At 42.0% G+C, this 16,415-nt stretch overlaps 1 protein-coding gene across 3 annotated transcripts in view; it reads left to right on the forward strand.

Annotated features, from left to right (window-relative positions):
• The window catches only part of SEPHS1 (selenophosphate synthetase 1), a 32,807-nt gene extending 16,599 nt beyond the window's left edge, over positions 1-16,208 (forward strand). For all 3 annotated transcript variants that reach the window (XM_019543689.1, XM_019543688.1, XM_019543687.1), the window contains exons 7-9: positions 3,867-3,966; positions 5,522-5,734; positions 12,970-16,208. In XM_019543689.1, coding sequence (XP_019399234.1) covers positions 3,867-3,966; positions 5,522-5,734; positions 12,970-13,184 — 528 coding nt within the window. In that variant the 3' untranslated portion in view covers positions 13,185-16,208. The remainder of the gene's footprint in view (positions 1-3,866; positions 3,967-5,521; positions 5,735-12,969) is intronic.
• Positions 16,209-16,415: the final 207 nt, after the last annotated feature.

Genomic DNA, 16,415 nt, shown 5'->3' on the forward strand with positions numbered 1-16,415 from the left:
CAGGTCGCTAATGAAGATGTTGAACAGCACCAGCCCAAGGACTGAGCCCTGGGGGACTCCACTGCCCACACCCTCCCAGGTCGACATCGACCCATCTACCACCACCCTCTGGGTGCGCCTCTGAAGCCAGTTTGCCACCCATGTGACCGTGCATTCGGCAGTGCCGCAGTCCTTCAGCTTGCCCACCAGAATTGGGTGGGACATTGTGTCGAAGGCCTTCTGGAAGTCCAAGAAGATAACATCGACTTCCTCCTTCCTATCTAAGCTCTTTGTTACATGGTCATAGAAAGAGATCAAGTTAATCAGGCAGGATCGGCCTGGCAAGACCCCATGTTGGTTACCCCTCAACATCACTTCCCCTGCAGGGCTCTCACAAGTCTATAGGGCGAAAATCTACCCAACCTTCTGCCTGACTTCTAACATGGTTAACTGCCTCTCTGTTACCTTTAAAGTCAGCTTCACTGAGGCCAAGATTTTACTTCAAGCTACCCACATGCACGTGGAAATATTTCTATATTCCATGCCCATTACACTGAGTTAAGTAAAATATCTCTAGTTGCATTGTGTACACAGAAGTATTTCCATCTGTTACTTTAGGCAAAAGTGAAGCTACCGAACTGAAAAGTGATTGTAAACCTGGCATCTGCTTATGTTGTTTGGCTCTGCATGCATTTTCAAAATTGCAACTCTTCAGCTTACATTTTAAAAAGATGCATCTTAACTACTGTTGGGACTGCAGAGCCAGTAGTCTCGCAGAAGGGTGAGCTGGAACCTGCTTTGTTTTGGCTGTCGGCCACTAAATTATCAGATGAATTCTGATTCCATCAATCTAGCAAAAAGTGGGAAAGAAACCTTTCTCTAAAAAGTCTACATCAAATTTGAAATATAGCCTGTTAAAAAAAGATAGTTTTTGTTTATCAATGAAGGTCTCATTTAATAAATTAATCTTTTCAACATCAAAGTTTTACCCTTGCAAATTAGCTGGCAGGATTGGGGCCTTAGAAAAGACTCTGAAAATCTTTGAGGAATAGCTAAATGTTCTTCATTGTAGTTTGTTTTGAGCATAATCTAACTTCTTTTCACATCTGTTGTTTCACTGACATACAGACTTGCAAATTAAGGATATTCTGAATTTCTACATAATTCAAGCATTTCTAATTTCCCTTGACTGTCAAGCAGAGCACTTTCTATTGTGAAAAACAGAGGCAGAAATGAAATCAATCCTCTTGCTGCATGTAAACAGTGTATAATTTCTGATTCTATGGTAGAAAAATTTTGTTGAGGATACACCAATATTGTGGCTTCTTTTGTGGAAGGAGAGAAACCAAAGCTATAATACTACCTATCATATACATAGTCGCATATATATCTAGTTTCTGAAGGGGTATGTATGGCTTTGTAATGGAAAATATTTGAGAGAGAGAGAGTGTGTGTGGGGGGGGGGGTGTGGGGGTGTGTATGTACATGGTACAACAACTTTGATATAGTTGAGAAGGTAAGACTTGAATGTAGAGGAGATGGCAGAGTAAGAAAGTAAGTTTAAAATATTAAATATGGTCCAGAAATACTCAAAAGCTTTTCCAAAGCCTGGCTACAGGGATTAGCCTGTGAAAGGATGCTGTATTAAAGAAATATGAGTAGGCTTTGTCACTTGTAGGCAAAGATAAAAAGGAAGGTGTTAAGCAGAGAACTCCAGCAGCGGCTCCTCCTGGTCCTGCTGTGCTACTCTGAGTGGGGAGGAAGCTTCAGCTGAGCAACTCCTACCCCAGCACATGGGGCTCCTGACCAGATGCCTTCCACCCGCTCTGCACACCCACACTGGGTGCATGGAAGGCAACCTTGGAGCTGGAGCCCCGTATGCTGGGGCAGGAGCAACCTGGCTGAAGCTCCCAGTTGCTTTCCACCCACTCAGCTCTCTGTCCCAGGCAGGCAGAGTGGATGGAAGGCAGCCAGCCAGCAGCTGGAGCCAGAGCCCTGCACGCTGGGGCAGGAGTCACCCAGCTGAAGCAGGAGAAGGAGCCACAACTGGAGGTGAGGGGAAACCAAACAGCACCCGGGTGGTGGCTGCAGCTGCACTGGGAGCAGCCCCGCCTGTAAGCTGTGCATGCTGGTTGGGGCCAGACCAGCAGGCGCGAGCTAAAATGTGACAAGGGCTGTGCCAGGTAGGGCTTGGCCCCATGCAGAGGACCACACCACCTGGACAAGCTATGCTGCACATGCCTCCTCCCTCCCCTCACCCCCAGCCAGCTCCTGGGACCTAGCTCCCGGGCAGTCCACCTGCTCTCCTGCCCCCCCATGCAAATGCACATCCTCACCACAGGACAGGGGGCATGCAGGGAGCAGATTGCAGCTTGACCCCAGCCCCATGCTCTCGTGGCCCCATGATCCTGGCCTTTTTTGCCCATCCTGGTCCTAAACAGTGATCCCCACCTGCCCATAACCCTATCCCACATAGGGAGATTTGGTGACTTGTTGTGAGAGGGAGGCAGGGGACTGACCCAGCCTGCCACAGCTCATCAAAACTCCTTATGTGGCCCCAGGTCCAAATAATTGCCCACCCCTGTGTAAGAGAGAGGATTCTGTTAGAAGTACCCTCCTTCAAATGCTGGTTAATGCTAAATGGTTATTCAAATATTGCTTATAAGAAGTGATGATCCCAGCTAAACTCTGTCTAGGAAAGTTATATTTCTGTCTGCTTCAGTCCCCTGTCCTGCTTATGCAACTGAAAAACAATGTTTCCCCCTTCCCATCATCTGTCTGTTTTGTAGCGCTGCTCTGAGCTGTAAAACTGATTTTTATTTATTTATTTTTTTTCCTAGAGGTGGTATCTGTCATTTCAGTCATGAAAGCGTTGTCTCTGTTTGACTGTTTCACTCATTTCACCAGGTGTTCTGGGATCATTTAGGATGAAAGGCTCATATAAATACCATTTGTTGTTAGCATGTGATATTAGAAAGGGGCGGAAGATGGAGTGACTCCCTGAAGACCCTGGGGGCGGGGAAAGGAAGGTAGCTTTAAAAGCCCAATCAAACTTACAGGATGTCTGTGATTGTAGTTCACTAGCTGGAGAATGTGCTGTGCCCTGCAGCATTCATCTCTTGGAGTGGAGCTTGTTTACCAATGGAGTGTTCCTAGACACAAGATTAGGAATCATTCCTTTTCTTTGTCCAAAAGAGCTTGGGTTTGTTTCAGGGTATGCTAAAAAGTTCCTCTCTCTTCTGCCAGTGTTTCTTAAACTGCTGTGCTTAGTGAAAACCATCGAAGGTATGAGAGCAGAAGAAGAAAAAGCAGAATATAAAAGGAGGGGAAGGAAGGAAAAGCTAAGAACAATTAAACAGCCATTGCAGAGGCCACAGTTTGATTGTAGTGACATAGCGGTACTTTATTTTCTGTAACACACAATCATAGGGGTATGCAGCAGCGGTAGAATACACTTTAAAATGGTCTGTTACCCAAACCAGTTTGAGAGCCATTGCTTTTGGTCCTGCTTTTTCAACCAGGGTGGTGTTTACAGAGCAGGTTAGCCCAACCTGTCTGTTTTGTAGAGCACTAATGCTACATGTGATATATTTTTTAATTACCTGCAATATCTAGGTACAAAAGGATAATCAAGTATAAAACAAGTTTGTTTTTTTTTATATTTCTGCAAACCTACAGACAATAGTTTTACTATTGTTATTAACATGCTCATAGTTACAATATTTTAACTTTAAAACTTGAGCCTTCTAAAACAAACCTAAGTATCACAAAAGTGTAAATACATCCTGGACTAAGAGTTTTTCATAAATTTTGGATGCGCTTTAAACTATGCATCCGCAAAACTAAGAAAACAGAATGTCTCTTTCTTTTTTTCTTCCATCCATTAGCCAGAAAAGTGGAATAAAATCAAACTGGTGGTAACGCAAGAAGATGTAGAGCTAGCATACCAGGAGGCAATGATGAATATGGCAAGGCTCAACAGAACAGGTGAGAACAGGAGAAGTGTGTGTGTTGATTTTGTTTTCAATCCACATTTAATTTCAGCTGTCTGCCATGGTGAAATAAGCTACATCAGCTCATCTTCCCACCAACACCCCCATCGTTCTTTTATTCGGTACATGTGAAACAAGGAAATTAAAAACCAAACATACTCTTAATTACAAAGTAAAGGCACAAATGTTGCTGGAGATGATTATGCCTCATGTGGGTGAAGTGATGTGAGTTGGTACAGATTTTAATGAGAGAGATTGTATTTTTTCCTTTTCTCTCTCTCTCTCTCTCTCTGCTCTTGAAGGCAAGGCAGGTTAACTGTAAGATTTTTATTTTCACAAAAAACTTTTACATCTCTCTTTTTTTTTTTTTTCGCTTTGAATTCAAGATTTTGTGGCTGTTTTTTTTTCCCCTATGTTCTCCTTTCATTTTCTTTCCTCTCCCCCCTCTTCACTCCTGCTGAAAAAGTAGCGTGTAGTTTCTTTTCTTCTATGGTAGAAAGCAGGGGGGGAAAAGTGTCAAGCCATGACTTCTCTCTCTTTGTTGGAGGTCCCTTTGAAAGAACAGGGAATTGAATTTGGCATTTTCCTTAGCCCTTAATTGAAGGGGCCGAGGTGTTTTTAAAAAACTCTCTCGTTTGTTCAGGTTTCACATGGTACTTGTTATGTCGTCTTACTAGACTTTCATTCTTTCACATCATCTTCCAGGGAAAAAAAGATGACCTGTATTTTGGTGCAAAAGAGCTCTTTCAGGTCTTGTTTGTAGATCAGAAAGAACCCCCCCCAAAAAAAGTGGAAAAGTTTTTGGTTTTTTTTACTACTCTCTTTTGCAGGTCACGTTTAACATTTAAATGTTCTTTAACTAGAGCTCTTGTCCTCGTATGGAGGTGTCTTTTTCCCCCAGCCAGGAGCTCAGCAGTTGCATATGCTCAAGAATTCCTTGAATGCCTCAGTGGGGAGGCTGGAGCATTATGGAGTTGATTCTGCCTGTCTATGTCTTTGCCTCTTTTCCCCTCTTCTTTAAGCTATCAGAATACAATCTGCAGATCCCAAATCAAAAGTCTTTAAAAGAATAAAAAGGTGTTGGGGGAAGGGAATAACCTAATCTGACTGAAATTTGCAACTAGTAGGTCAAACTGAAACTGTTAACTCATAATGCGTCTGTTCCAAAATTTGAGGAAAGTTTGGATCGAGATTTAGTTCCAGCTTTTCAGACTACTAATATGCATAAGTAAGACATGTTAGTAAAACAGGCTCTTAAATTTACCTTATTTAAGCATTTGACATGATAGAGGATTTTCAGTGTAATATGTTAAAAACAACATAAATGTCACTTTCAAAAGGAATCTATGCAGTACCTGTGAATTTCAGGTGATCTAATGTTTTAATTGACTTTCACATTGGAAAATGTAAAGGATTTGTAGCTCTTATTGGGAGGGTAGGTGGTTATTTAAAAGGTGTGCAACTCCATTTTGATTTGTGGCATTCCTAAATCTTACTTTCCCTGATTTTTTGTTTTTGTTTTTTTTGTTTTTGTTTTTGGTCTCTTTCAGCTGCTGGACTAATGCACACTTTTAATGCACATGCAGCTACAGATATCACAGGATTTGGTATTCTGGGGCATGCACAGAACTTAGCCAAACAGCAACGAAATGAGGTGTCCTTTGTTATTCATAACCTCCCCGTCCTAGCCAAGATGGCTGCAGTTAGCAAGGCGTGTGGCAATATGTTTGGACTCATGCATGGTACCTGTCCTGAGACTTCAGGTGAGTGACCTAATTTTTTTTTTCCCCATTTGAATTTAACAGGACAAAAGGCACAGCCATGAACACCATATGTTGCATTTTTTTGAAGCACAGTTGGCTTAGGATGCCACCAAACTAGTGAGCATTAGCCATGCAACTGTTCACAATTATTTTTATTTGTTTATTTATTAATTTTTTTAGCCTGGTCTCCAAACCACCAAGCTATTTTGATTGTCTCACTTCTTCCTTATGAGACATTATATATTATAAAACCTCCAGAATGGAACATCTGGAACATTTCACATTTCCAAGATCTGAATTTTTTTAAAAACTTGTTTTCTGAAATGTCCACTACGGAATACAGTACTGAGTGTGTGCCCGGCGTAGCACAGGCAACAATTTGTTTTCTCAAAAGTAAAATTGCCCACAGGATGGTTGCCAATCAAGTCACTTTTTCCATTGGAAATGTATGTGGATTTTAATGCTACACTTCATGATTTGGGGTCCAAACCTTTTTCCCTATCGACAGCATGGATGCAAACAATATACATTTATTCCCTCATTATCTTCTGGTGTGTCCCAGCCTGATTTGGAGGGATTGTCCCTAGCCATAAAAAGAGAATTTGTTCTCTAAATAATGATCAATACTTGGTCTCTAGAGTCTGTCAAAAAATACTAGTTGTCGTTGTGATGTGTGTGTGTGTGTGTGTTGGTTGTGTTTGCACTCATTTAATAGGCTAATAACTCATTTCACATGTCCCTCTAAGCAGCATCAGTTGACAGCAGCTATGGCTCCCTGCTTCCTATGGTTTAATTTGGAGACAGAGGTGAATGGCTCCCTAGTTTGTTGTTAATTCCAACATATCTAGCCCCTTGGAATAAGAGCATTGCTCTTCCAAAATTGTTTGCCGCATTTCTTCCTGATCTGCTCTTTTTGTCTCTTCATCTTCTTTCCTCAGTGTGGTTTTTATCCCTGCCTGTCTCTCTCCAAAACTGTTAGCTAAGATTTCTGCAACACACAACACAGAAGAACACCACCCTCCCCAATCCCAAAGCAAAGCAGAGTGTGAAAATCTGGAAAGGAGGATTGCAGGGAGAGCCATAAGCATCTCCCTGAGTGATTATACAATTTACTGTGATACGTTGAATTGTCCCTTAGCTATCTGTGTTTAATCAGAAACTGTATACCACGGAGACTGTATGATCAGGCTTGTCAAAAATGTGAACCCTTTTAAACAGCTGAGAATCTGGTTGTATGTTGAGTGAGTTTACTAGTCTCCATCCAGTTCTTAGTGCTCAGATGTCTGTGTAACAAATGCCACCATAAATGATGGTTACAGCTACAGAGACTTCAAAGTGATCCTTCAGGTCCACTGCAGTGTTATCCAGAAGTCTACTTCGTTATAGCTCCCTGGACCTGGTTAGTGAATAGAGAACTTAAGTCTTCAAAATTGTCCATCCCACATCTTGGGTCAGCACGTACTTTTCCTAGAAAGAATGGAAAATAGCATAGTTACAGGTATGCCAGTGCAAGAAAAGGAAAAGATGAAACTCTGGAAAATTAATTAGGTAAGGGATATCCAGCTAGTGGCCTACAGACTGCATCTGGCCCCCAAAGGGTTAATCAGCAGTGGGGTGCCCTCGCCCCCAGTCTGGGTGCCACTTCTTCCATTGCGCTCCTGCTGCCACCAGAGTTCATCCTCCTGCTTCTACAGCCTGCCAGGCTGAGGGAGCTAGCAACCTGAGGACCCCACACAGCATGGCATAGGAGAGCCAGTGTGGCACAGCAAGTAGTGGGGAGGGATGCACCCATGACAAGGTGCAGCTGGCATGGTATAGCGAGGGTGGATGCCCACACAGCCCTCAGCCCCTCAGAATTTAGACAGCCCTTAATTAGGTGACTCATAAGCAGGAAGTGTGCCTTTTAATCTCTAAATTGCTCTCAAATGGCTTCTCCACAGTTATTTACCATTAACATCTGGATATTGCTAGAATATCCCTTGCCAGTCTTCTAGATATTCATAGACTTTGGTGTGATCAGTGTTACAGAAGGCACAGATTTGACTGTGGTTGTTGTTGCAGTTCTGTCATGGTAAGGATTGCATGCAAGAAAGCTGGAGCAGTTATCCTTTGTCCTTTTTTGTTTCAAGTGCCAGAAATATTACATCCTTAACTGCATTTTGCAAAAAGAATGTATCTAGTAGAGTACAGCAGGCAAGTCACAGAGAACTTGCTCTAAAGAGATTGTAATGCATTAAAGACCAAGGCATTGTTTTTCCAGTGTGGAACAGCTTGATTTATAAATTGTGAATAGAAATATCAGTTCCAGTAGAGTAACTATGGGTGGGGTAACAGGGTCTTGAACCACAGATGCTCAGGAAAGGGAGAATCAGAATGGAAGCAGAGGTGGCTCAAGGCTCCTGGGTCACCCTGAGTGGAGTCAGGGCAGGCATCTCCTTGTCAACCTCATCCTCCACATGAGGCTGTGGCAGTTTCAGGGTCAAGGGAGGTTGCTTGCTGACCAACACCTCGTGTTGTGCCCATGCCCCTGCTCCACTCCACGCAGCCGGAGCCTCGAGACTCACTACCTCCATTTTGGCATCCCTGTACACAAACCCTTTCAGCTTCTCTGCTACCCGGTGTGCAAACTCCACCAGTCATACATCTCGTCTCTTTGGTCATCTAGTCCAGGGGTGGCCAGCCTGTGGCATGGGTGTCACAAATGGCATGGGCAGCCTATGCGTGTGGCATGTGACAGATCAGAGAGGGAACAGGAAGCACAGTAGCAGATGGGGCAGAAAGCAGAGCAGCAGACTGTGCAGGGGAAGGGGGGATCAGAGTGGCACTCTGGGAGGGTGCAGGGTTAATTTGTGGCTTGCCTGCCATTGTTTATTATAGTACAGTATAACCTCATAAATCCGGATCTGGAAAATCTGGCACTTTTTAAGCTTTCCCCTCTGCTCCCCCGGACACAGAGGGGGAAGCTTACATGCTGCGGCTGCCATCCACCACCCTGCGCCACTGCTCCATGTGCAGCCGCTGTTCCAGGACTGGCTGCTGCTCCCCCACTGCCCCCCCCCCCGGACACAGAGGGGGAAGCTTGCATGTGGCGGCTGCCACCACCAGCCACAACCCTGCTCCATGTGTGGCTGCAGCTCTGGGACCAGCTGTCACTTCCCCCCCACCTCGCCCAACTCCACGACTGGCTGCTGCTCCAGTTTCAAAAAACTGGAATTTTCACATTTCCAGCAGGTGCTTGGTCCCGAGCATGCTGGATTTATACGGTTATACTGTATATCTAAATGCTTTATGGCTATTCTAATTTTAAATGTTCTGTGCAAGTTCCTCAAAAAATTTGTATGAGGACAGTTTAGGAGAGTTCACTGTAAGGAAGATGTTTCTGGTTCTGTTTCCCTTAATTTCATCTCCTTTGTATATCTTTGCATGGCCCCTTTCATTCTCAGCCTGTGGGTTTGTCTTGTTTGTGGAATTGCATCTATCCAGCTTTCTGGCTAAAACTTAAATGTGAGCACAGGGCAAAACCTGTCTTAAGGAATTAGTCCCAAGCCAAGGCAGTTACCAAATCCTGTAGCCTTTCGGGCCTAGAATTTCTGAAGCAGAACTGAGAACTGCTTGCTTCGAGCACTCAGCCGGCAATCTTACATCATGTCGTTCTCAGCGGTGGCCCCTCAGCTGATCACAACTGCTAAAGGGGAGAGAGAATGATAACGGGTCACAGTCCAGTACCTTTAGACATTATCCCAAAATCAAATGGAAGTCAGTACAGTTCTCTTGGATCTGGTGAAGCTTGCCTCCTGTACGAAATACAGCTTTAGCAAGCAGACACCAGCTGCAGCTTCTGAATATTCTCAAGGCAGCGCTACACTTGGTGGTAACCTGACCTCCAAGTGGCAGAAACTTCAGGTAGTGACAGTGAGGACTCCATCTGCACACATGCAAAGTGATGTGGGTGGGGGCAGGAATCTCTTGCAACTCCTATGCCCTGAATACCCAACGACTGTGCAGTCTAACACTGCCGTTGCAAGCTGTATGGCTGTCAAAGCATGACTGGCATTGCTAGAATGGCATAATTATAACTCTGCCATATATATATGAGTCCTGCTAGTAATGACCAGTAACCCAACCCTTTCATTAGAGGTTGTTGATGCATATTTGGTAGAACTGTGGGGTTACAGTGGTCAGAGGAGAACAGTTTGGTGTAGAAACTTGTGGTTAGCAATTAATGTAGGACATTTCTGTTTCTAAAGGGCATAACAGCAAACTCATCATCAGTGTCAAAGAGCAAGAAAAGTGGTTAACAGGAAGGACTGAGGAAAAAATGGATGATTGTAGGTTACTTTCTCTTACTTTCTGTTTTTCCACCTCTCTTCCCTTCTGTCTGATTGATATTCAAGTTACTTTACTACTTTACTTTACATTACTTACTACTACTTACGAGTTTCCAGACCCATTTTGTCTACCAGAGACCTCCGTGGTAGTAGTTCATTCCACCAGGAGTTGGTGGCGTCCTTTTACATTTGGAGTCATTTAAACACCATTTTGTGTTGCATCTTCTTGCTTTTGTTGTTTCTGATGAGAGGTATGCCCCTTTCCTCCCCTTATTCCCTCATGCCTCTGTCTTAACAGCTTTTTGAGGTGCAAACTACAGATGACTGAAATGCTTCAGTCTACATCACACTTCGCAGTAGGGTCCTTATGCTTTTTTCCCTTCTTTTTAATTTACCATTGTTCAAAAGCTGCTTCTTTTTTGATACTTTAAATTGGGCAGTTCCTTTCCCTTACTGTTAGCATGAGAAGAGTAGCTTGAAGGTAACTGGTGCACTCAAAAAACTACATGTTAGCAGCTTGCAGGTGTAACTCTACGAAGCCGCGCTTCATACAGGCTAACCCAGGGTCAGGTCAACACTATCCTTATGGTCTCCAAGAAACTCCCTATGAACTTGCAAAGAACAATTTTTCCAGCTATTTCAGTTGGTCTAGTAAAAGATACTAGATTTACCCAAAGAGCCTTATCTGCCTATGTCCTTAGACCAACACGGCTACAACCTACGGCCCTATGAACAAAGAAAGCTCTGAACTGACATCCAGTTGTCTTGATGGTCTGTGCTGTGCTCCTGGATACATTTGACCATCAGATGCTGCCCACACAAGACCTGTGGCTTTTACAGTTCTTGGTTTCTAAGGTAGCGTGACCCTTTGTAATAGGCAGATGGTCCTGGCATTTGTCCAAATTCCACTTTTAGTAAATAATTTGTATTGCCTAAATTCTTCAGGCATCTTCAAGGAGAGGGGATTCCTAACTTTCACTACCAAAGAGTGGGGTGAGGCAGCTATATGTACTGGAATGATACAGTATGCTTGCAATATAGGATGCCGTGAAGTTTAATTAGTGGAGTCTGCACATATATTTTTTTTTACTGAAGCAATAAGTGCTACAGTGTGTGATTACTTTACCTCTATTAGTGAGGTATTGTCTAGATAAATCTAAGTCCACTTCTTAGTGATAAGACACAGAAGCACAGAGAAGTGAATTAGCTTGCCCAAGGAATTAGCTGACAGCACTGGAAATGGATCTAATCTAATTTCAGTACAAAATCATCCTTCTTCAGTGCTATTTGATTTTTTGAAAGAAAGGTGATTCTCTTTTTTTTATTAACTGAGTGGAAAGTATACTGTTTTGCTATGGCGTCAACCTCAAAACCTATTTAATTAGTAACATATAATAGGAAAGGCCACACATTGGAAACCTGCTATCCATACGTTGAAAACGGGGAGGCTAATCTTGTGAGAGAGGTGTTTTCAGGCTCAGATTTATATCTCATTGCCAGATTTCCTCACCTCCTACATTACCATACTGCAGAAATGGTTCCCTCGAATTCGGCCAGGTTAGTTGCGAGCCAGGCCCCATCTTTATTGCAGATGCTGTATTTTCTCACATATAGCACGTCCCACAATTTAATACACAGTCTGGTTTTGAAAGACAACTCTAAGAAAATTAAAATTCTTAACTTGTAGTACAGGTAAATCACTGATGAGCAGCAGTTAGGAAGCAAAGCCTGCTCCAGAACCTGCTGCCAGGCCTGCATTCTGAATGGGGGCTGTGGACTGAGCCCACGTGCTGGCTGATCCAGTGCCACTGGTTTTGGGGCTGCGCGCAAGGTCCGACCTTGTGTGTTGGCCTAATCTGGCATGCTAGGTCTGGGGCTGCATGCTAGCTCTGACCGTGGTTAGACCCTATGTTCTGGGCCAGTCCAACATACAGGGCATGTCGTCTGGTCAGGGGCTCCCCACAAGTCCAGAAATTTGGTGGCAGGGAAGCGGTGTTAACTGCTGCAGTTTCCCCATCACCAACTTCTTAGACTTGTGGGGATCCCTATTCCCTGCATATAATACACATTCTAATTGCCCCGGCTAGTTTTGGAGGAAAAGGTGCATATTTTGTGGGAGAAAATTTTGTGATTGGATTTAGAATATGGCCCTTTTCACACTAATTTTATATAATTTGGGGCAGAGTTGAGTTTCCGTATTCTGTTGTTTTGCAATCCCCCTGTTGTGTTTCAGCACATCTTTTGCTATCCATATCATGTTATTTCTCCACTAGTGTTTGAATAGAGTACACGTTTTTGAATTTAGCAACACAAGGGATTTCCTCCTATGAAATTAGGCCCTTGGACCTTTTCATAGATTCATAGACATCAGGGGCTGGAAGGTAAGATCGTCAAGTCCAGCCCCCTGCCATAGGCAGGAAGTCTGCTGGGTTCAAATGACCCCTGAAAGATAAGCATTCAGATGCCATTTGAATGAGTCCAGAGTAGGTGCTTGCACCACCTCTGCAGGGAGTCTGTTCCCGACCCCAGACACTCGGACTGTAAAGAAGTTTTTCCGTAGGTTCAGTCTAAATCGGCCTTCCAGACGTTTGTGGCCTTTAGACCTTGTTCACCAGTACTCCCCAAGGGATAACAACTGTTCTCCCAGATCCTGGTGCACCCCCCCTTATGTACTTATAGGCTGCCACCAAGTCCCCCCTGAGCCTTCTCTTCTCCAGAATGAAGAGTCCCATGTCCCTCAGCCTCTCTTCATAAGAGTTGCTCTCTTGGCCTTTGATCATGCAGGTGGCTCTCCTTATTCTGAAAGAACATAGTGAAGTCTATATACAGATTGCAAGATCAGACTCTAAAATATTTTGGTGCAGAAATGTAATGAGAAGCTAACGTGCTTATTCCTTTGCTTTTCAGGAGGCCTCCTCATCTGTTTGCCACGTGAACAGGCTGCTCGTTTCTGTGCTGAGATCAAATCTCCCAAGTACGGCGAGGGTCACCAAGCATGGATCATTGGGATCGTAGAGAAGGGGAACCGCACTGCCAGAATTATAGATAAACCACGAATCATTGAAGTTGCACCGCAAGTGGCCACTCAAAACGTGAACCCAACACCTGGTGCCACTTCTTAATCTAGACAAAATAGCAATTTGTTTTGTTTTTAAATAGATCTATTCCTTTATCATCCTACAATTTAAAGAACTGTAAAAAGAAAAAAAAAGAAACTCATTGTGTCTGCACATCTGGTGGCCTTAGGTCAGTTTATGAGTGGATACAATTAATAAAATAAAATCCATTGCCTTTTTTTCCTGTTACATTAACTGAAGATGCACCTAATCTTGAGGCAGCTTCTGAGTTGAGAAATATATTGTTATCCAATACTGTTGATTCATTTTGAATCTTTAGACACTTATCTCTTGCCGCATAGGCTTTTTTTAAAGGTGCTTTCACGTAGCACAGACATTACCAGTAGTAGTGTCGAATAGCAGTTTGTGTCCTTTCATTGTATGTATATTTATCATTATAAGTCTAATTTTGGATGCCTTGAATGATATTCCGAAGAGGCAATAAATTGAGAAGTGACACATTGGGTTATACCCAGTAGTGAGAGGGTTGCATGATTAATCCAATCTTTGATTTGTAAAGTTTAGTCTTACCCAAGAGCATCTACATCCCTGGTCACTGCTTGGTAGCACACTCTGTTAAACGAACAAGTGCTGACTTTGCATGGAAAGCGCTTCAGAGTTGAAGGAGAAATTTTTAATTTCATTATTTGTAGACCTGACAATATTTACTGTATTATCAATAATTGTTTTTTTATTGATAGTAAGGAGAGAAATAATTGCTCTTTTTTTGCAATGTGATTGGATGTGCTATAGTGCAACAAGGTATAGCAGACCAAAAGGGGATTACTGTATAATATTCATTTGCAATTCACTATATAATTAACTACACATTTTTTAAATATAATCAATCTAAAATAAACCTCTGTTCTGTGGATGGTAGTGTTTAATACATTTTATATTTTGTATAGTGATTACCAGCCATTTTTGTTTCTTTAAAATCAGCAGTTGTTTAGTATAATTCTTAGTATTATTTTGTTCTTTGCTCAAATACATTTTTGTGCACGCTTTTGTGATCTGTGTTTAAAAATCTACATTGCCAACATTGCAGCTTGAACTTAAGCTTGTTATTCAAATAAATATTTAATTTTTTTTATTGCTCTTGTATAAGTGCATGAACTTTTTTGATTTCTACTTAAAATACAGGTTGAAGGAAGAAAAATCCTTCCTGATTATTATTATTATTATTTTTTTAAATAATAATCATGGTGGTGGTGATAATGGTTGCTCTCGCCCCACAAGCAGGTTTTCTAAGCTGTTATGTCCAAGGTAACCACCTTTTATATATCACTTGCCTGCATGTCAGACCTGTGGGTCAATTGACTGCCTAGAAGTGTCTCTTCCTTTTACTTGGAACAATGGATTTTGTGATGTTTTTTGTTCTTTTTATCCATAAGTCAGCTGTTCTCTCCTGCTATAAAATCGCTACGTGGGACTTCCTTGATCAGTATCCCATCTGGAACGCTCTTCACCTGAAAGTTACAAGTCTTCTCTGACAAAGCATTAAGCGGTATAATTGGACCCCGTTTGCCACTGAATGTTCCAAGAGGATCTGATTGGTTTAGCTGTGCTCTATAACCTTCCAGAAGGAGTGAAACTTGCACACCATTTCAGTTTCTTGCTGCATAGAGCTTGCTGTATGTTTCAATGAACTGCTTCAAATGGGTTTACCAGACTCTAGGATTAACTCCCTAAGATTCAGACTGGGAAGGAAGAAAATGTGTGATTGCTGTAACTCTTAAGAAATTAGTCCAGGGGCCATCAGCAAGAAGAATTTTTTTAAGTAATAATTTAAATAAAGTTTGTTATAATCATTAGTGTTCGAACCTTTATTGTTCTTCAGGGAGTGGCTTAAAGTTTCAGTGTTGTTCTCACTGACATCTTTGGCAAAATGCCCATTGATTTCAATAGTGGTAGGAATAGGCCACTTTAGAAAACTTGCACCTGACTTCAGGTGTTTCAAGTTTCACATCCTCAAGTTTTATATGCTCAGATTAAGATACTAGGGACAGATGGGCCCTGCCAGTAGAAATGGTAAGCATGATCCCATTGATGTATATGGAAATGCTGGGTTCTGCAGTTCAGATCTTTTGAAAGCACCTAAATCAGAGGTGACTTCTGTCATTTTGCATTTCATGCTTTGCAAAAAAAAAAAATTTTAATGGATGAGACAGTAAGGCTCGGGGCTCTTAATAATCTGCTTTCCGATCTTGGACAAGTCACTTTGAATTGTTTTTTGTCAGTTTTTATTATCTAGTTAACAATTAGTTATCTCACAAGCATGTCACTAGACCACTTTGAGCTCCTTAAAAAGAAACTATTTGTGTAAATGCTTGTTAGAGCTGTTATATTTCAGGCCTGTAATAGATTGGAGCAGAAGCATTGTTTAATACTATTGTTTCCTGCTATGCTAGTTATTTGGCCAGTCATCTCTAAAAGGAGCATTTCATGCTGGCTTAAGATGGCTTTAATGGGTATAAAATTACTCACAAGGTTAAGAGATTTTTGGAAGAAGGCTGTTTCATTCACGTGGTTGTGACTGAAAATCTCAACAATCAAGATGTCATACTAATAAATATTTTTTGTAAGAATCTTGCTTAGTAGCCTTTCCAATAAATTGTTTCTCCTGCAGCTGCTGAGATGCGGCTGCTAACAAAGCTTCTCTTGTTTTGAAAACGTGGACAAAACAATTGGGCTGTCTTTAAGAGGTAGATTTTTATATTCTTGAGCACTTCCTGGTTGCTTAAAGGTGAAAGTGCATGATTAGTCAGAATTGATATGGATATTACTTCCAAATGCACCACGAAGCCCCAGGGGGTGATTACTTAGGTGATGATAATAGAGCTGTCGCAACTAATCTTGCAAGGAACATTGTCATTTGAATGTCACAGGTCTTATGTTTTTGTTTTGCTAAATGCAGATACTAACTCAAAGCCAGAAGGCAGTTAAGTTAAAAGAAAAAACACTGTGCACAGGACAGAGGATTATTTAGGACCAGATCCTGGAAGGATCCTCAAAGTGTCTACCTCTTTACAATAAGGATCTCAAAACCAAATTTTTTAGATATAGAAAAAAGCAATGAAAAACAACACTTTAAGAATCTATTCAAATGGAACATGATCTCATTTGCATAAGTAGACACCATTGCATAAAGCACATTCAATAATTAAATGTCTCTGGGGACACTAATTTTAAATGTTTAATCAAATATAAACAAGAGTGCTTAAAGATCTCTGACAA

This window comes from Crocodylus porosus, unplaced genomic scaffold, assembly GCF_001723895.1.
Source record: "Crocodylus porosus isolate Cpor-Errol unplaced genomic scaffold, CroPor_comp1, whole genome shotgun sequence".
NCBI classification, from domain to species: Eukaryota; Metazoa; Chordata; order Crocodylia; family Crocodylidae; genus Crocodylus; species Crocodylus porosus.